This window comes from Hemitrygon akajei, chromosome 14, assembly GCF_048418815.1.
Source record: "Hemitrygon akajei chromosome 14, sHemAka1.3, whole genome shotgun sequence".
In the NCBI taxonomy this organism is placed as follows: Eukaryota; Metazoa; Chordata; class Chondrichthyes; order Myliobatiformes; family Dasyatidae; genus Hemitrygon; species Hemitrygon akajei.
Window position 1 is genome coordinate 94,741,762 of NC_133137.1, and position 22,254 is coordinate 94,764,015.

The window sequence follows — 22,254 nt, forward strand, 5'->3', positions numbered from 1 at the left end:
AAACAACTTACCAACTGTGTGTCGTTATTTCAGCGCTGTGTGTAGCACATCGCTACATTGGTGACCCCAACGGTCCAAACGGGATTTGGACCAAAGATGACCGACTCTTCATATGTTCACGCAGTTTTGCTAAAACCGCCGACTTTCTGGACACTGCGACCACGCGTGTGGTTTAGCCAAGCAGAAGCCCAGTTCCAGATTCGGCAGATATCCTCTGATTCCACGCGTTACTACCACGTGGTGAGCGCCCTTGACCAGGAGACGGCCGCCCAGATTGTGGATTTCATACAGTCGCCCCCGGAAGAAGGCAAATATGAAGCATTCAAGGCGCTGCTCATTGGGACCTTTGGCTTCTCACGGCGTGAGCGGGGTGCCCGCCTGCTTCACCTGGACGGTTTGGGAGACAGACTGCCGTCAGCATTGATGAACGAGATGCTGTCCCTGGCTGACGGACACAAGCCCTGCCTCATGTTCGAGCAAGCGTTCCTAAAGCGACTGCCCGAGGACATACATCTGCTGCTGGCCGACGCAGATTTCAGCAACCCCTGGAAGGTGGTGGCCCGGGCAGACGTGCTGTGGAAAGCTAAGAGGGAGAGCGTGGCGTCCGTCTGTCAGATTACCAGGCCACATGCCCAACAGCAGACCAGACCAGGCCCGGCAAGGGGGTGCACACAACACAGAGGCAGGAGCGAGGAGGCCAGTGAACAGTGGTGTTTCTACCACCAGCAGTGGGGTACAAAAGCCCGCCATTGTCGCCTGCCCTGCAAGGGCCAGGGCCAGCTGCTGCTAATGACTATGGCGGCTGGCCACCAGTACAGCCTCTTGTACGTCTGGGACAAACAGTCGGGATGCCACTTCTTGGTCAACACCGGAGCGGAGATCAGCGTCTTGCCCCCAACGGGGTACAACACCCGCAACAGGAAGCCAGGACCCACCCTGAGGGCCGCAAACGGCAGCACAATACGGACCTACAGCACCTGCACAGTGCAGCTGAAGTTCGGCGCCAGCCGGTTCACGTGGGACTTCACACTGGCTGCGGTGGCCCAACCACTCCTGGGGGCGGACTTCTTGCGAGCTCACAGCCTGCTGGTCGACTTGCAAGGGAAAAGACTGGTACATGCCGAGACTTTCCAGACATTCTCCCTGGTTGAAGCCAAGTTGCCGGCCCCACACCTGGACTCCATCACGCTGTCGGACAACGAATTCACCGGAATCTTGGCGGACTTTCCATCGATTCTGGCACCGCAGTTCATGGCAACTATGCCCAGACACGGGGACCACCCCTCCATGCCCACACACAAAGGCTCCCCCCGGAAAAGTTCCACCTGGTGAAGGAGGAGTTCAAGAGGATGGAGGAATTGGGGATCGTATGGAGGTCCGACAGCCCATGGGCCTCCCCCCTGCACATGGTATCCAAAGCAGCCGGGGGTTGGAGACAATGCAGCGACTACCGCAGACTGAACGAGGCTACCACTCCAGACCGCTACCCCGTGCCGCACATACAGGACTTTGCAGCAAACCTGCACGGGCAAGAATCTTTTCCAAAGTAGACCTCGTCCGGGGATACCATCAAATCCCGGTGCACCCTGAAGACATCCCCAAAACAGCACTCATCACCCCGTTCGGCCTGTTCGAGTTCCTCCGAATGCCGTTTGGCCTGAAGAATGCCACACAGACGTTCCAGCGGCTAATGGACGCGGTGGGACGTGACCAGAACTTTGCGTTCATCTATTTGGACGACATCCTTATAGCCAGCAGTTGTCGTCAGGAGCATCTGTCCCACCTCCGCCAGCTCTACTCCCGCCTGAGTGATTTCGGCCTCACGATCAACCCGGCCAAATGCCAGTTCGGTCTCGATACCATCGACTTCCTGGGCCACAGGATTACCAAAGATGGGGCAACACCTCTGCCCGCCAAGGCAGACGCGATCCGCCACTTTGCCCGGCCCAAAACGGTCAAAGGCCTGCAGGAGTTCGTTGGTATGGTGAACTTCTACCACCGTTTCCTCCCCTCAGCAGACCGTATCATGCGCCCTTTGTACACCCTGATGTCGGGTAAAGGCAAGGACATTACTTAGGACGAGGAGGCCACGGCCGCTTTCGTTAAAGCCAAGGAAGCCTTGGCAGATGCTGCGATGCTGGTGCACCCCAGAACGGACGTTCTGACCGCCCTCACGGTGGACGCATCCGACACAGCAGTCGGTGGGGTGCTGGAGCAGCTCATCGAGGGGCGCTGGCAACCCCTGGCGTTCTTCAGCAAGCACCTACGACCACCCGAACTCAAGTACAGCGCTTTCGACCGGGAGCTGTTGGCATTGTATCTGGCAATCCGGCTTTTCAGGTACTTCTTGGAAGGCAGGCCGTTTGCCGCGTTCACGGACCACAAACCGTTGACCTTCGCGTTCACGAAGGTGTCCGATCCCTGGTCGGCTCGCCAGCAGCGACATCTTTCCTACATCTCCGAGTACACGACGGACATCCAGCATGTCTTGGGAAAGGACAACATCGTGGCGGACGCACTCTCCAGACCAGCTGTCCAGGCTCTGTCCCTGGGGGTGGACTATGCAGCACTGGCGGAGGCGCAGCAGGTAGATGACGAGATGCCCAGCTACAGGACCACAGTCTCGGGTTTGCAGCTGCAGGACTTTCTCGTAAGCCCAGGTGATAAGACCCTCCTGTGCAATGTGGCTACCGGCCAACCTCGCCTCATCGTCCCGGCAGCCTGGAGGCGGCGAGTTTTCGAATCCATACACAGTTTGGCGCACCCATCTATCAGGACAACCGTCCGGCTGGTCTCCAGCAAGTTCTCATGGCACGGACTTCGCAAGCAGGTCAGTGAATGGGCCAGAACGTGCACGCAGTGCCGAACAGCCAAGGTGCAGCAGCACACTAAAGCCCCGCCACAGCAGTTCGAACCCACCCACCAGAGGATCGACCACATTCACGTGGATATCATGGGCCCCCTACCAGTGTCCCGAGGAGCACAGTACCTCCTAACTATGGTAGACCGGTTCACGAGGTGGCCAGAGGCAGTCCCGCTCACCGACACATCTGCCGATTCCTGCGCCCAAGCACTGATCGCAACCTGGGTAGCACGCTTCGGGGTACCGGCCCACATTACCTCCGACAGAGGCACCCAGTTCACCTCCAGCCTGTGGTCGGCTGTGGCCAGCCTGTTGGGAACGCTGCTGCACCACACAACTGCCTACCACCCACAGTCGAATGGACTGGTGGAACGCTTCCACCGTCATTTGAAGTCGGCTCTCATGGCCCGCCTGAGAGGACCTAACTGGGTGGACGAGCTTCCCTGGGTCCTGCTTGGAATTCGTACAACGCCCAAAGAGGATCTGTATGCCTCGTCGGCCGAGTTGGTGTACGGCGCGCCCCTGGCCGTCCCGGGAGAGTTCATACCAGCCCCAAGGGGGCAAGAGGAAGAACCCGCAGCAGTCCAGGACAGGCTATGCGAAAGGCTCGGCAACCTGACCCCCATACCGACTTCACAGCACGGACGGACCCCGACCCATGTACCCAAAGACCTGCAGAACTGTAAGTTTGTGTTTGTACGAAGGGGCGGACACCGGGCACCGCTACAGCGGCCGTACGAGGGGCCATTCAAGGTGATCAACAACAACGGGTCCACGTACGTTCTGGACGTTGGGGGGGGAAAGAAGTTTTCACGGTGGACCTACTCAAACCAGCCCATGTGGACTTGGCGCAGCCGGTCGAGGTTCAGGCACCATGGCGCAGAGGCAGTCCTCCCAAACAGAGGCTGATCCAGACTGTGGACATTGGGGGGGTGAATCGCCGGTTCTGGGGTGGGTTATGTGGCGACCCACTTTCTGCGCAGGCAAACCGGCTCACAAATAGCCAGTGCGCGGGGGGAGAGTTTGGTAATGCATCTGACGTCATTTCCGCCAGAGGGGGCGGGCGCTAGGGATTTAAATGCCAGCGCCATGGAGTTTGAATAAATTAGTCTCGAAATGACTTACCAGCTGCGTGTCATTATTTCAGCGCTGTGTGTAGCACATCGCTACAATATATATATTTATTTCTTTCCCCAAATAACCAATAATTTTATCTTCGGAGCACCTATATATTTAATCCTATCTTTTGTAAATAAGGGTGCCAAATTTTCAGAAATATTTCATATTTATCTCTTAAATTATAAGTAATTTTTTCAAATGGAATGCAGCTAAAAACTATATCTATTTTCATTTTCTTAATGTATGTTAGAATTATTTTTCTTTTCACCGGCCCATTAACATTAAAACTTTAAAAATTCAGTAAATTAGTCATTATTTTTAACAGGGTTACTCCAGTCTATAGTAATACCTAACTTTTTAACTTTCATAGTACCTTGGGGAATCTTTTTAAAATTCTCCGTGTTGCTATGTGTCTCCCCCCCCCGGATTGTCCAGGCAAAGAAAGAAAGATTAAAGAAAAATAGATTATAAAGAAAAAAAAAATAACAAAACACCCCCCTACTAATGTTGTGAATAAAGAAAAAACGCAACATTACCCCCCTCCGTTGTGTAGGTCATGGCAATCACCATGATTACACACGTGAATCCCGTAGCAATCAATCCGAAGTTCCCCCAGCTCCCCCGTAACATAAAAAAGTATATATAAGAGAAGAAAAAATAATATCACTACTCTCGATTAATATTTCTCAAATTTTTACCTTTCTCCCCCTGTATCATATAATTAAGAATATATTTAAATATTCTTCTGTCCTTAAACATCCATCAACTCCATTCACTGTCCCTGTCTTCATCTTTAATCCGTTTCACTTTTAAATCTTTGGCTGTGGTTAGCGAATATTTGGGAGCTCTTGTGCAAATTCTTCCGCATCCCAATAATCAGTAAAAGATCTTCTTTTTCCAGCATCCCAAAAAATTATCAGGGTTGCCGGGTGGAGCAACATAAATTTATAACCATTTTCCCATAAAACTTTTTTTGCTAGGTTAAATTCCTTCTTTCTCTTCAAAAGGTCATAACTTATGTCAGGATAGAAAAGAACTGCTTTCCCTTCTATCATCAATGGCCCGTTTCACTTTCTAGCACGTTGGGCAGCTGCCTTCAGGATCTTTCCTTTATCTTGATATCGTAAGCATTTTATCAAGATTGATCGTGGGTTTTGATCAACTTGAGGTCTTGATCTTAAGGCTCTGTGAGCCCTTTCAATTTCAATTACCGTAGATTCCGGACTACAGAGCGCACCTGATTAAAAGCCACAGGCTCTAATTTTAGAAAGAAAATCGATTTTGTACTTGTACAAGCCGCACCGGATTTTAAGCCGCAAGTGTCCCACGTTGTAATATGAAATATTTACACAGAAAGATATTACACGTGAGGATTTTTTAACTTTTAATTAAATCCGTATGGTAACATAAACAAATACATATTGCAAATGCTTTTTTTCGAACCGTGCCTGTAACACGGCTACTTTTAAATATACATACGTATCGGTAACACACAAATTACGTTGCGTATACTTTTTTACTGAACAGTGCACGAACAACATTCCAATATCTCCTAACGACTGGTAAAAAAAATATATACTGCAGCCTACCAGGAAAAGTTATTGATCGCCTTTAACTTAAAAGCTGCATCATATGTTTGCAGCATTCTCGTGCGGGTCTAATGCGCTCGCCCCCTCCTTTCCGTTTATCGCAAACCGGTATTTTCCCCACAAGACGCGGCGAAACTGGATGTGACGTCATAGCATCCCGGGATGTAGTACAGAAAACAAATATACTTAAAACACTTCTAACTTTAACTAGAAAATACTAACAAATGAATTACTAAGCGAAAATATTATAAACTAAATAACTGCCATAAAGGCAGCACAATGCTTTTCTTCGAGTGTTTTCCATGTTGATGAGGGTGAGTACAAATGACTGATTTACAATAATTTAATTGTGAAAGTGCGCTTGATTTATCGTACAATTTCATTGGACCTCTGTGAACTACTCATCAATTTTATTGGTCTACTGTTACGAGACAAAATGTTTTTGGCGGCATGAAAAAAAACCATGCATTAGCCACACCGTAGTAAAGGCCGCAGTGTTCAAAGCTGTTCAAAGCGTGGGAAAAAAGTAGCAGCTTATAATCCGGAATCTACGGTAACTGGATTCCTTCTTCCATTTCCAAAATTTCCGGAATCCATTTTTGAAAAAAATTTATTGGATTCTCTCCCTCTATACCTTCTTTAAGTCCAACAATCTTAATATTATTTCGTCTGTTAAAATTTTTCCAACAACCGTTTTCTTTCTGATGTCCAGGCAGAAATATTATCTTCCATTTTATTCACTCTATCAATGGTGTCTCCCGTTATTTCTTACAAGTTTTTAATTTTCTTGTCCATTTTGTCCTATCTTTTCATCATTTTATCAAACACAATCTTCATATTTTTAATATCTTTTTATTACTTTTAATGCTTTTAATTCATGCATTATTTGCACCAAAGATTTTTTTATGTCTCCAATATCACCTCCAACCTCTTCCTGTTGCTCTTCTTTGTTTGTCTCTTCATCTTCGTCTGATTTATCCAGAAATCTGATTCCACCTCATATTCACTTTCACTTTCAGTTCCGATCATAGCTGGGATTTGTAGTTTGGGTTGCTCATGTTTGTGCATGCCCCTTCCTTCACACATGCGCAATTCCTGTTGCTCTTTTTTTTGGAAACGGTTGATGTTGCTGCAGTTTCCTGTTCTGTATCGCCGAAGGTAAAATGCACTTGAGCCCGAGGCTCTTTCATGGCGGCCGGCCTTGATTCTTTTCCAACTTGTGTTGTCTTCAAAGTAGTAATTTTCTTCTGCTTCTGTTTAGGAGACATATCTTAAGACAATCCTGAGTAGTTTATAAGTAATTTTTAAAAAGTATTTACTAACTTTTCTTCACTTAAACATCATTTTACTGGTTTTTTACGGGAGAGCTTGATTTCCACCTCTCGATCCTACGTCATCACGTGACGTCCCCCTCTAGATTACTTATAATACCTAATACAATGTAAATGCTATGTAAAATAATAGTTATACTGCATCGTTTAAGGAATAATGACAAGAAATAAAAAGTCTGTACATGCTCGAACAAGTGCTGGAAGAGCACTTCTGGGTTTTCTCGATTCGCGGTTGGTTGAATTTGCGCATGCGGAACTTGCAGATAAGGAGGGCCGAATGTATGACTGTTGGAACTGTGTTTTTCACCATGGCCCCAAAGTAACAGTTTTGTTTGGCGGTATTCATGCGTGGTTGAATGACAATTAACCTTGAACTAGTTATATTCTCATTTACTAAAGGCAGCAACTTTCTTGCCTCTACCCTGTTTAACCCTTCCATAATTTTATATGTTGCCATAAGATTCCCTCTCATTCTTCTGAATTCCAGTGAGCATAGTCTTATGTGACTCAATCTCTCCTCATAGGCTAACCACCTCATCTCCGGAAGCAAATTGGTGAACCTCCTCTGCAGTGCCTCCAAAGCTAGTTTATATTTTCTCAGGTAAGGGGACCAGAACTGCATGCAGTATTCCATACAGGTGCAGCCTCACCAGCACCCATTACAGTTGCAATGTATCCTCCCTGCTCTTAAATTCAATCCCTCTAGCAATGAAGACCATTGTTCCATTTAACTTCTTGATAACCTGTTTCAACTCCGAACCAATCTTTTGTGATTCCTACAAAAGCACTCCCAAGTCCCTCTGCACAAAGGCATGCCACGATCTTCACCATTTAAATAACATGATCTTCTATTTTTCCTTCTGAAGTGGATAACCTCACATTTACCAACATTGTTCTCCATCTGCCAAACCCTTGCCCACCCACTTAACCTACATGTACCTCTCTGCAGACTCTACACATCCCCTGGCCATAATTCTGGGAATTTTAGGTAAATTATCATAAAAGCACCTCTGCTGGAACTTCTGCCATTTCTCACAGTACCCTGGGATGCACTCCATCAGGGCCAAGGGATTTATCTACCTTTAAGCCTACCTCTTCAGTGATGGTGGTTGTTTTGAAGTCCTCACCTCCCACCACATCCATAAACATCTCTCCATCATGAAGACATACACAAAATAGATGTTTAAAATCTCAGCCATTTCCAAATTACTCTGTATTAATTCCTATTTTTCCATCATCCAATGGACACCCTTTTCTGCTTTATATAATCATAAAAAACTTATACTGTTTTTTTCATATTTTACATGCTGGTTTACTTTCATAATCTATATTTTTCTTTTTTTTTTAAGTGGTTCTTTGTTGTTTTTCGAAGTTTTCCCAATCTTCTAATTTCTCACTACTCTTGGCGACTTTGTATGCATGAGCTTTTGCTTTCAAGGCTTCCTTTATTTCTTTATTTATCCAAGGCCATTTCCATCCCCCCAATTTACTGTCCTTGCTTTTAACTAGAACACTTTTGTTAAGCGCATTGAAATTTCTCTTTGACAGTATTCCACTGTTCAACTGTCCCATCATATAGCCTGTGTTCTCAGTCTACGCTTGACAACTTTTAGCACCTTTGTTCCCCTTGCTTAAGCACAATACATTGGTTTTAGATTGAACTGCACCCTCCATTAATATGAGAAATTCAATCATTCCGTGATCAATCTTCTTAAGACGTTTCCAAAATACAAGATCACTAATTTTACCCATCTCACTGCACAGGACCAAATCTATTGTTGGTTTAATTACATGCTGTCAAAGAAAGCAGGCATAAATGCATTGCATGATGTCCTCCTCGGGACTGCCTTGACCAATTAGAATCGACCAATCTACGTGTGTTAAAATACCCCCATGGCAACTGCCATTCCATTCTTATTTTCATCAGATATTTCTTGGTTTATTGCCTGTGCCATTACAATGTTATTATTTGCTGGCCTATAGACAACTCTACCATCTATTACTGTGACAACGATGTTCTACACGGAAATAAGGAATTCCTGCTCTCACTTCTTTGCAAGAAACCCATACTGATTTTAATCCATGTTAGCAAAAACTGCTAGATTTACGACATTCCAGCAGAGGATATTGACATACCACAGTGAGAAAAATAATTGAAATTGATGACCCAACATCAGTATCTAGAATGTGGGGGAACATAGTATTCATTCCGCCAATACACCAAAATGATGCCTGAGATTGATGTTTCAGATCTACAGATGTTGAAAATGTTTGACATATACGTAATGGGTTTAATCAAATACTTAATTCCAATGAGAACTCCTCCCATTCTTTTGAAATTTCAGAATATTTTCTGGCTGGCAATTAACAGGTAAATTAAAAGAACAAGATCATTCCACTGTGCCATAGAACCAGTTTCCTGAGGGTAGAGGAGCCCAAATCAACAGCAAACTCAGCAAGACATAATACCATGCTGCTGAAATTTCTTTTCCATCCTGATGCCTCCCTTCACATGATCATTTTGAAAAAGATAAAATGACCTCAATGTTCATGAACAGCTTAAGAAACATTAACAAGCTGATTTAATCAAGGCAACCTCATGACATGGGAGACCATTTTATTCCTCCCACCCCAAAAAGAGAAAACAAATAACAATTTAGGACTAATCAAAGAAAAGTTCTATATTTCACACAGAGAATAGCAGGACTATGTTTCAAAGTCAAGCAAATTACACGGCATAAAATGCAGGAAAATTAAGAAATTAATCCAAGATTATAGACTATAATACTTTCACAGTATTCTGTAAAGTTGCTAGTCATTAGGTAACATTGACAGCAGGTCACGCCAGGGATTGTGTCTCACTGATGTCAAGGCAATTTAGAAATAATAGTCATAAATAGTTGGAACTACATTACTCTGCCTATCTTGTGAAAAACTGGATTTTCCCATAACTTTGTTTCTGAACATTCAGAAATTTGTCAAGTTGCTTCATAAATATAAATTAGACTAGCCAAAATTGGGTTCGTATTTTATGTCACAAGACCTTATTACACGATTAACAGCTGCTCAACCTCACAATTACATTTCAGGATTAATTTGACTTTTATAGTTTCATTCCTTAGGTCGTAGGTTGTTCTAACAAAGTTTTTGTTTAAATAATGTATTTTTAAATTATTTCCTTTTAACTGTGTTTTTCACCATAAATCTAATTCTTCTTTGTCTCCATTTCTCCCTCTATCTAAGGTGACTCCAACTCATCTATTTCATTTGCCATCATTCAGGATGCAGCTTAATCTTTAATTTTAATTGATTCTGGAGATATTGTGTTGATTAGGCATTTGTAAGGTCTCCTTCACCACTTTATCTTCTCATATTGCCAACAATATGGGGTGCAAATAAATTGGAGCTGAAAGAATAACATCTAACTAATATCTAAGTTCTGCATCATTTCAAAAAGAATTCAAAGGTTGTAAAAGGTTGTAAAATTCAAAGGTCATCTATGGGAAATTTATAAGGATTCTTTCAACTCAATATGCCAGTGTTCTTATTACCATGGTTAAGTTGTTTGTTACATGATATCAATAATCAGACATAATTCTGTTATTATATTATCATACGAAAAATATTTTTACCTAGAACTTCAAGTTATATTTTTCTGATACTGATTGAAAATGTTACTGAGTAATTGCTTGACTTTTATGGATGGTTCTATGTGGCCAGTGCTCAGCAGTGTCAATTCACCACTGTCCACAAATCCTAGGCTTCTTCAGTTTATTACTGTTAAATCAATTTTTCATGTTAAACTGAAAAATATCATATTAATTGGAATATTAAATAAATTCAGCGACATCATTAAGAATACATTATAAGTGTATCTCCTTTATATTAATTTTGTAAAAAGACAAATAATGTGGATACTCACATTTTGGCACATCTCCAGTACTGGATGCAGATACAGTTCTACTCCTATCTTGTGATGGACTACTGTCTTCATGCTCCGTCACTGTTGATCCATCTGATCCACAAGCTGCAGATTCTAAAAGCTTGGAAAATACAGACTCAGACATTTCAGAGAATTGAGACTCTGCACTCTTATTCTGTCCATTTTGTACATCTCCATTAAACTGTCCATAAGGATTATTATAAGTTAAATTCTCAGTATTCGGTCCATCAACTGGACTATCTTCTGTATTGGGACATTCATCATCATCCTCATCCTCCTCATCATCATCTTCTTCCTCATCACAAAATGGCTCAAGTAAAAATGGGCCATTTTCAATGTGCCCATTTGTTTTCAGTGTTTCATCACATTTTGTATCTGTCCTGGTAACTGTATTTTCTACTTCATCTTTTCCCACATTTTCTTTCTCTGTATCTTCTTTTTCTTCCTGATCATCAACTTCATCTAGCAAGTTAATAAAATAAAAGGTTCATGTTAAATCAAACAAATAGATCTAGGGAGCAAACTCCAATAAAAATAAGACATAATGCAAACAAAAATGACTCAAAAAGATTAAAGGATAAGAAAATAAGCGAGTGGAAATATCAGAAAAAAAGTTTATCTTCAAAATGAATAAAATGATGTTCAATTTTGTGGGAGAGAAGTACTGTTTAATAAACTTAACTAATGTAAAGTTCAAACTCACGTCTATGAAATTTGAAATGAGTCATACAAAGTTAACCCAAGATGTTTTTCTAAAAATAGAGATCAAAACAAATTCATAAACTGAAGTTTAAAAATGAAAAATACGAATGTTGCTTTTATATACATACAGAACATTGCAAAGTTTAGGAATGCCATGGTTTTTTTAGAAAAGTCTTTTCTGAGAACACTTACTGCACTCATTATGTCGCTCCACATCTACCGCGGGATCTATCACTGTTTCCTTTAGCTCAACTACCTTCTCTCCTTCTTGGTCATTTGTTGTAACTGTTGTTAAAATCTCTTCCATCTTCTTCCTTTCTGCTTCTCTCTCCAGCTCTTCTATTTCTTGCATACGTTTCTCCAGAAGTTCTGCCTGCCTCTTCTGCTTTTTTTTCAACTTCTTCTTTTTGTTTTTAGACATCTTTCCTCCCTAAAACATACAGAAATTGCACATTAAAACAGAGGAAATGAACATTATACTAAAAATAGCAACATTAAAAAATAAAAATTTGATATGAAATTTAAAAAACGTTTTTACTTAAAATTTTTGAACACTTTCTGACACCCTGCTTCTGTAAATTCTACTGAAGATAGAAAATTAAATGCAGTGAGGTTAAGAGCCTAGAAGAATTCAAGACTATATATCTGATGATAATATTTTTTCTCTAAAATAAACTATGGTAAACCATCATTGAAAATAATGAAGAGGAGAGTGAAGGCAAGGCTGACTCGATGGTCACAAGCAGGTGCATTGCAAAGTTGGAGTGAGGTTAAGGCATGTTCGAGGAGAAGGAGTCACAGCAAGGTCGAGACAGTGGTTGAGACGGAGTTGTGGTGTGCGCAGTGGTGGAATTTTGAAGCCTGCCCACTGAACCGAGAGTGAGGTTTGATTGATCCAAGCGCCAGATTGATTTGTAAAGGTTGGGCACAAGCCGGAATATGGTGGCAGGGTCCAGGCCCAGAGCGTATCAAGTGTCAGGGCCTGGGTCCAAGAGTGAGGAACTACCCGATGTCTGGATGATTTAAATGCAGAACCAAGTGGATTAAAAAGGTAGGGTGTCAGGAACAGATGCGAGGGTCAGGACGGTCTTGCTCGCTGCTCCATGATGTTTGCTCTGGGTCTGCTCCAGATGCTCCGAGCTTTGTGTCTGCAAGCCCCGCAACATTTTGTTCCACTGTGCGTTGAACTGAGGTAGAGGCTGTGGGCCTGGTCCAGCTGCTCCAGGCTTTGTAAATATGGACTCACTTTCGTTCTGAATGCTGTTGCTTTCTTTTACTGTTTGTATGATTTGTATTTTTTTTTCTCTCTCCATGCATTGGGTGTTCGTCGGTCTTTTTTTAAATAAGGTTTATTTTGTGTTTCTTGTTTTGTGGCTGCCTGTAAGGAGACAAATCTCAAGGTTGTACAATTTACACATACTTCGATAATAAATGTACTTTGAACTTTGATTCTCTGTCTTTATCATTTTCTTGAAGTGCAAAGGGAAATTTAAAGACAATACAGTAGTAAGTGGAGCACATGATGTTAACTTAATTGTTTATGAAATTGCAGTTCGAGTGAATGCCACAGTGTTTTATTACTCCTGAAAATTACATCCAGGTCATAACATACAATAAGTTTAATACATCTGGTGCCTTTTTGAATTTCAGGATGTAATTAATGCATTTTTTGGTACTTTAACTGATATAATACAGGGAAACATGCAAACCAATTTGTGCAAAACAAGATCCCACAAATGATCAAATAATTTAATTTAATCATATTGTGGAAGGTCACCAGGACATCTTACCCACCTTTTCTTGAATAATACTATTGGATATTTTGAAAACATTGGAGGAAGCAGGCATTTTTTCAGTTTAACATCTTATCCAAAATTTAGTAATTCTAATACTCCACTGTTTTCTTAGTATTGCAGACATCCCACCTCTCACGGAAGTTCCAGGAGTCTCCTGCATATTGATAGTGGCTCCCTGACGCCCGCAAATTATATACAATATCCCAGAAATCGATTATTTTGAGAGAGGGAGAGGGGAAGGGGAGGGGGGAGGGTGGGAGTGCGCGCACAAGATTTGAAGATGTCAGTGAGTGGCTGTGTCCACTCTGAATATTCAATCTGGGGTGTTGTCTAGTCCAGCAGCCTTGCAAGAGTTGACTCCCTACAAATCCTTTTCACGTCTGCTGCTATTACAGACAATGGGTGTTCACCTGGAAGGGAGGGGTAGCTTTCATGGCTGGCACTGTGTTGCATGCCTTGAAATGTGCATAGGAGGGAGGTGTCATTGGTACAGTCGATGCTGTTTTTCCTTGCATAGTCAGTAAAGCCCTCGATTCCCAGCCACATTGTTATCAGAGAGGTATTCCTGATATTTTGTGCATAAGTGGTCTTTGCTCTTTTGATGCCCAAGATAATGATTTTCCTGGCTACTCTGAGAGCTGTTCCATCACTATACTTGAAGTTAGTGTCCCAGTGAAGTAGGGCCTGCACCTCTGTGTTCAGCAGCACTTCTGGTGGGGCCCTGAGATTATCACTCAAGGTACCAATGTCTTGGATGCACTTGCACATGCAGCCAATGAAAGAAGAGGCATATTCTTCGAGGTCTGTGGTCTGTGTCTTCTCTGTTTGTGGCGGCTTCCTTGAACATCTGCCTGTTCAAAACGGTTCTGAAGCTTAGAGATTTCCTCATAAGATCATACAGTGATGGCCCTTGACTGGTTTCTCCATTTTCAGCTGAGGTCAGTATGCCGGGATTAACATTTTGGAGATTAGGTCAGAGGATCAACATGAGGGGATGGTATGGCTATGTAAGAACTGGTTCTGTTTGTGTAAACATGGTGCATTTTATTTTTACCTTGCAGCCAGGGACTAATGAAAGCCTTTCAGTATAAGCACCATTTCACCGGTCCTTAACATCCTCAATTTAAAGGGGAATTTAATTTTAATTCCACGTCCCATTCCCATTCTGATATGTCTATCCATGGCCTCCTCTACTGTCAAGATGAAGCCACACTCAAGTTGGAGGAACAACACCTTATATACCAGCTGGGTAGCTTCCAACCTGATGGCATGAACATTGACTTCTCTAACTTCTGTTAATGCGCCTCCTCTCCTTCTTACACCATCCCTGGTGTATTTAGTTTTTTCCCCCTCTTTTTTTCTCTCTTTCTGCCCATCATTCTGCCTGTTCTCCATCTCCCTCTGGTGCTCCCCTCCCTCTTTCTTTCTCCCTAGGCCTCCCATCCCATGATCCTTTCCCTTTTGCCAATCACCTTTCTGTCTCTCAGCTTCACCCCACCCCCTCCGGTCTTCTCCTATCATTTCGCATTTTCCCCTCCCCCTCCTACTTTCAAATCTCTTACCATTTTTCCTTTCAGTTAGTCCAGACGAAGGGTCTCGGCCCGAAACGTCGACAGTACTTCTCCCTATAGATGCTGCCTGGCCTACTGCATTCCACCAGCATTTTGTGTGTGTTGCATAAAAATAGCAGATTTGTGTTTTGACTTCAGGGCACTGTTTATGGCAGGGGCCCATGCTGCTCCCCTTGTGCACAAGTAAAATAAGAATGCTTGAGTCGTAAGAGTTCATGTGATCTGGGGCCAGTTATTTCAATTGTTTTAAAGATACCTTAAGGATGTCAAAGGCAGGAGCAGAAGTGACTTGCTTCAAGCGCTCTACCATCATCCCGGTCCCCAAGAAACCCACCATCACAGGACTGAACGACTACAGACCTGTCGCACTGACATCTGTAGTCATTAAATCCTTTGAATGCTTGGTGTTGAACCACCTGAAGACCCTCACCAGCAGCCTGCTGGATCCCCTGCAGTTTGCCTACCGGGCAAATAGGTCAGTAGACGATGCAGTCAACCTGGGACTGCACTATATTACCTGGCACGCAGGGTTGAGCCCGACCAATGAAGGGACCTCTGAGGCCTTTGTCTCAGTTATTCTAAATGCTTTATCAAAGTATGTATGCAGTATACATACATCCCAGCAGCGATGTATTTCCTGCGGCTCTTGAGGAAATACGGTCTGCCTCAGGAATTGCTGCTGCAGTTCTACACTGCAGTCATTGAGTCTGTCCTGTGCACCTCCATCATTGTGTGGTTTGGAGCCGCCACCAAGCAGGATAGAACCAGACTACAGCGCACAGTGAGGACTGCCGAGCGCATCATTGGAGCCTCCCTGCCCTCTATTGTGGACCTGTACTCTTCCAGGTTGAAGAAGAGGGCGGGGAACATCATAAAGGACTCCTCCTATCCTGCGCACGGACTGTTTGATCTGCTTCAGTCTGGTAGGCGCTTCAGATCCCTCCAGACTAAGACAAATAGGCACTGGAGAAGTTTTTTCCCTACTGCGATCACTTTGCTGAACAGTTAACTGTCGGCTAACTATTACTTGGATTGCACTACCTGTATGTATAATCTATATTTTCATTTATATTTATCATTATTATTGTTATGAGCAGAGAGACAACATCTGCTGGAAGTAAATTCCTTGTATGTGCATAGGTACTTGGCGATTAAAGTCTGATTCTAATTCTGATTCTGAAGATCCCATTACCTATTAAATGCTCCCAACTGTGTGTATCTCAAATGTCTCTGACACCATGTCCAGCTTCTTCATGTATTGCTTAGCTACTAAGCCCAGTAGAACAGTTTCTACTGACAGGAGATGGGGCAAAACGCAGGTTAGTAGTGCCTTAAAACCAATTGCTTCAGGCAGATGAGGCTCATCAGCTGTGGATAGCAACCCATGTAGAAGGAAAGCTCTGATTTCAAACTTCCACTGCCTTGTGGTTATATCCACTCATGGAGAAGGCTTCATGGAGATATCTGGAACTGAAGTTGCTAAGGTAGTTCCACATTGAGTTCAACATTGACTAGCAACTTCTGCAATGCTGCTGATACCAAACTGTATCAGTCTCTGCTGCTCCTCTGCATGAAGAGAGGGAGCCTTCTACACGGGCAACAGCTTGTTCGCCATATTGTATTACCTGGCACGCAGGGTCGAGCCCGACCAATGAAGGGACCTCTGAGGCCTTTGTCTCAGTTATTCTAAATGCTTTATCAAAGTATGTATGCAGTATACAACCCTGAGCTTCTTCACCTTCACAGACAGCCACAAAACAGAGAAAAGCCATAGAACCTGTTCACTTTATTTATTATCAGTGATGGCAGTTACTTCGACTCCCTAGTAGCCTTGGTGACATGTTGGTGAAATTTTGGTAAAATGCCCTGCAAGTTAACAATGATTGAAGTCTCCTGTAATTATGAACAGACCTTCCAGATGCTTGTTTTCTACAGAGTTGATGATACTGTAAAACTTTATTTTCTGAGGCTATGCCCTCTGGTACTAGACTCACCCACTGTAGGAAACACCCTCTCCACATTCACTCCATCTGGGCCTTTCAATATTCAATCGGTTTCAACAAAATACCCCCTCATTCTTCTAAACAACAGTGAGTACAGACCCAGAGCCATCAAATGCTTCTGCTATGTTAAACCTTTCATTACCAGAATAATTCTCATGAAACTGCTCTGAATGCTCTCCAATGCCAGCACATCTTTGCTTAAATACTGCTCAAAACTGTTAACAATACTCTTAAGTGCAGTCTAACCAATGCCTTATAAAGTCTTGGTATCTCATCCTTGCTCTTACATTCACTGAAACATAACATGAAAAGAAGTGGTCCCCATACCGAACCTGCCAGTCAGCCAATCTTCTATTCATGCTAGTATCTTTCCTGTATTACCATCGGCTCTTATCCTGTGGCATCTTGTCAAAGGCCTTCTGAAAATCCAAGTACACAATATCCCTGACTCTTCTTTGTCTATCCTGCCTGTTATTTCCTCAAAGAATTCCAACAGATTTGTCAGGCAAGGTTTTCCCCTTCAGGAAAGTATGGTGACTTTGGCCTCCAAATACCCCAAAATGTCATCCTTAATAAGATGTTGATCTTCCCAACCACTGAAGTCAGGCTAACTAGCCAATAATTTCTTTTCTTCTGCCTCACTCCCTTGTTAAAGAGTGGAGTGACATTTGCAACTTTCCCATCCTTAAGAACCATTCCAGAATCTTGAGATTCTTGAAAGATTATTACTAATGCCTCCACAATCTCCTCCACTACCTCCATCAGAACCCTGGGGTGAAGTCCATCTGGTCTAGTTGACTTATCTACCTTCAGACCTTTCAGCTTCCCAAGTACCTTCCTCTTTAGCAATAGCAAATACATTCACTTCTCCCTGCTGACACTCTCGAACTTCCAGCATACTGATAGTGTCTTCCACAGGGAAGTCTGACAAAGAAACATTAAGTTCATCCACCATTTCTTTGTGGCCCATTACTACCTCTCCAGTATCATTTTCCAGTGGTGCAATATCAACTCTCCCTCTCTTTTAACTTTATATATCTGAAAAAACTTTGATATCTTCTGATATTTTTGGCTAACTTACCTTCATATTTCATCTTTTTTCTCCTTATGGTTTTTTTAGTTGCATTCTTTTGGGTTTTTAAAAGCTTCTCGATTCTCTAATTTTCCACTAATTTTTGCTATAACTTTACGCCCTCCCATTTGACTTCACATGGCTGCCTCATCCTCTCTTTAGAATACCTCTTTTGTCGTAACTAGACAGGAGGTTCTTGGAAACTGAAAGGTCTGAAGGTAGATAAGTCAACTGGACCAGATGGTGTACACCCCAGAGTTCTGAAAGGGGTAGCTGAAAAGATCGTGGAAGCATTAGTAATGATCTTTCAAGAATCCCTAGATTCGGGAATGGTTCCAGAAGATGAGAAAATTGAAAATGCCACTCCACTATTCAAGAAGGGAGAGGGGCAGAAAAAAGGAAACTACAGGCCAGTTAGTCTGACCTCCATGGTTGGGAAGATGTTAGAGTCGAATATTAAAGATACTTGAAGGCACATGATAAAATAGGCCATAGTCAGCATAGTTTCCTCAAGGGAAAATCTTGCCTGACAAGTCAGTTGGAATTCTTTAAAGAAATAACAAGCAGGGTAGACGAAGGAGAATCGCTTGATGTTGTGTCCTTGGATTTTCAGAAGGCCTTTAACAAGCAATGAGCCCATGGTATTACAGGAAAGAATCTAGCATGGATAAAACAGTGGCTGGTTGGCAGGAGGTAAAGACTGGGGATAAAGGACGCATTTTCTGGCTGGCTGCCGGTGACTAGCAGTGTTCTACAGGGGTCTGCACTGGGACCAGTTCTTTTTACATTTCATGCTAATGATTTGGATGATGGAATTGATGCCTTTGTTACAGTTTGCAGATGATATGAAGATAGATGGAGGGACAGGTAGCTTTGAGGAAGTAGAGAGGGTACAGAAGGACAGTTTAGGAGAATGGGCAAAGAAATGGTAAATGGAATATGGTCATGCACTTTGGTAAAAGAAATGAAGGGATTGACTATTTTTTCAAAGTGGAGAGAAAATACAAAAAACTGAGGTGCAAAGGGACTTGGAAGTGCTTGTGCAGGATTATTTAAAGGTTAATTTGCAGGTTGAGTCTGTGGTGAGGAAGGCAAATGCTAAGTTAACATTCATCTCCCCTTACTACCTTGTTTGGTATTGTTGCAAATGAAGATATAACTTTAAATACTCCTAACCTACAGGTTTTAGTTTTTACCTCTTTTTTTAGCAAGGAGAGCAATCTTGCTTAAATGGAAGGAGTCTACCCCCCTACACATCTTCAATGGCTACGTGATATGTCTTATTTAAATTTAGAGACGATCCGCTGCTCAGTCTTAAATTCGAAACAATCTTTTTATGATATCTGGGGACCTTTCCTAAATTACTTTTCCAATTTATAAAGTTTAACAGTGCACAGACTTTTATGTATATTTCTATCTTCTCTTCTTAAGCGAATATGTTTTTTTTCTAATTATCTATTATCATCCATCAGCTTTTTTCTTTGGTAGTTGGTAGGGGGTTGACTTTTTTTTTATATAAAAAATTTATTTTATGATGTATGACTTATCTTTAAATTTTTGATTACAGAGTGGTATACCTTTATGTGATATTCTATAACATTTTGATCAATTTTATTACAATATATGAATGTACACAATTTATGTTGAGATGCATCTATGTGTTGCACTCTGTTAATCTTGTTTTTTCTTCTGAATAAAAATATTGTAAAAAGAAAGAAAGAACATTCATTTCAAAGGCCTAGAATACAAAAACAAAGATGTAATGGTGAGACTTTATAAAACACTGGTGAGGCCTCATTTGGAGTATTGTGAGCAGGTTTGGGCCCCTTATCTTAGAAAGGATGTGCTGAAACTGGAGAGGGTTCAAAGCAGGTTCATGAAAATGATTCCAGGATTGAGTGGCTTGTCAATTGAAAGGCTTTTGATGGTGTTGGGCCTGTATTCACTAGAATTCAGAAGAATGAGGGCATGACCTCATTGAAACCTATCAAATGGTGAAAAGCCTTGATAGGCGTGGAGAGGATGCTTCCTATGGTAGGAGAGTCTAAGACCAAAGGACTTAGCCTCAGAATAGAGAGGCATCCTTCTAGAACAGAGATAAGTAGGAACTTCTTCAGCCAGAGAGTGGTGAAACTGTGGAATTCTTTGGCATAGGCAGCTGTGGAGGCCAAGTCTTTATGTATATTTAAGGTAGAGGTTGACAGATTCTTGATTGGTAAGGGCATGAAGGGATATGGAGAGAAAGCAAGAGATTGGGGCAGGGAGGGAAATTGGATCAACCATGATGAAATAGTGAAGCAAACACGATAGGTCAAACTGCTCCTATATATTATAGTCTTGTGGTCTCTTCATTCTTGGGATGTGTCTATCTTGCGCCCTCCGAATTGCCCCCAGAAACTCCAAATGTCATCCCTGCTAGTGTCACCTTCCAATCAACTTTGGTTAGCTCCTGTCACATGCCTCTGTAATTCCCTTTACTCTACTAAAATACTGATAGATCTGACTTTATCTTCTCTCTCTCAAACAGCACAGCAAATTCTGTCTTATTATGATCATTGCCTCCCAAGGGGTCATTTACCTAAGTTCATTACACAACACCCAATCTAGAATTGTCTTTCCCCTATTGGGCCTATTGGGCTCTACAAAGGCATCTTATACACATTCTACAAATTTCTTCTCTTGGGATCCAGCACCAAACTTATTTTTCCAATCTACTTGCATATTGAAATCCCCATGACTATTGTAATATTGCCCTTATTACACATCTTTCTTATTTCCTGTTGAAATTTATATTGCACCTCCTGGCTTCTGTTCAGAGGCCTATATATAACTCCCAGCAGGATCTTTTTACTATTGCAGTTTCTTGACTCTACCCACAAGGATTCTACATCTTCTGATCCTATGTCACCTCTTTCTAAGGATTTGATTTAATTTTTTATCAACCATACTACCCTACCCGCTCTGCCTACCTGTGTATCCTTTCGATACAGAGTACATCCTTGGATATTAAGCTCCCAACTATGATCTTCTTTCAGCCAAGTCTCAATAATGCCCACAACATCATACCCGCCAGTCTCCAACTGCTCTACTCTACTTCATTCCATATACTGTATGCATTCAAATGGAACAGCCTAACTCCTGCATTCATCACCATTTTAAATTCATCACCCTTATTTCACACCTCATCCCACTGACTGCAATTCTGCCCATCATCTGCATGTCCATCCTCATATCTCACTACATACTGCATCAACTTATATCCAACTGCCCCATTCTCAGCCCAATCACGCAGGTTTCCATCACCCTGCCAACTTAGTTTAAACTTTCCCTAACAGCTCTAGCAAACCTCCTACAAGGATATTGGGCTCCTTCTGGTTCAGGCATAACCAATCCTTTTTGTACAGGTCAAACCTTCCCCAGAGGAGATCCCAACGATCCATAAATCTAAAACCTACCCTCTGCACCATTTCTTCAACCATGCAATCATCTGCTAAATCATCCTATTCGTGCCCTGACTAGCATGTGCCACTTGGGAGTATTTCAGAGATTACTATCTTGGAGATCCTGTTCTATAGCTTCTTCCCTAACTCCCTAAACTCACTGTGCAAGGACTTCTTCCTCCTTTCTACCTATGTCTTTGGTGCCGTTGTGCACCATGACCTCTGGCTGCTCACCCTATGTCTTGAGAATCTTCTGCAGTGACTCCAAGACATCCTGGATTCTAGCATCTGGGAGGCAATTCACCATCCTGGCATCTCTTTTGCGGCCACAGAACCTTCTGTCCATCTCCCTAATTATCAAATCTCCTATCACTATCACTCTGCATGACTTTATCCTTTCCTGCTGAGCCTCAGAGCCAGCTACATTGCCACTGACCTGGCTACTGTTGCTTTGCCCTGTTAGATCATTCTTCCCACCCCCACAGCAGTATCCAAAGAAGTATACTTGTTGCTGAGGGGAATGGCCACACAGGAACCCTGCACTGACTGCTTACTCCCCTTACTTCTCCTGGTGGTCACACATCTACTAGCTGAAGCCTATACTCTGGATGCGACCACCTCAGTAAAAGACTTATCATAAAGATTTCAGCCTCCTGGAAGGAAAGCCAAGGAAAAGCAATAGGAAGAGGGGAAAGGAAAACAGATCGAATAGGAAAAGATACAAAAATATACAAAAGGAAAAGAGGAAAAAGATAGCCTACAAGAGAGAGAACAGAACAATTGAACAAATAATATTTTTCATGTCGGAGGATTACCAATCAAATT

General features: G+C 42.6%; 1 protein-coding gene across 11 annotated transcripts in view; it reads right to left on the bottom strand.

Annotated features, from left to right (window-relative positions):
• The window catches only part of LOC140738806 (SRSF protein kinase 2-like), a 201,307-nt gene that overhangs the window by 32,729 nt on the left and 146,324 nt on the right, over positions 1 to 22,254 (bottom strand). For all 11 annotated transcript variants that reach the window (XM_073066665.1, XM_073066663.1, XM_073066664.1 and 8 more), the window contains 2 exons: positions 11,740 to 11,977; positions 10,825 to 11,307 (listed from right to left, as the gene is read on the bottom strand). In XM_073066665.1, the coding sequence (XP_072922766.1) occupies positions 10,825 to 11,307; positions 11,740 to 11,977 (721 nt within the window). The remainder of the gene's footprint in view (positions 1 to 10,824; positions 11,308 to 11,739; positions 11,978 to 22,254) is intronic.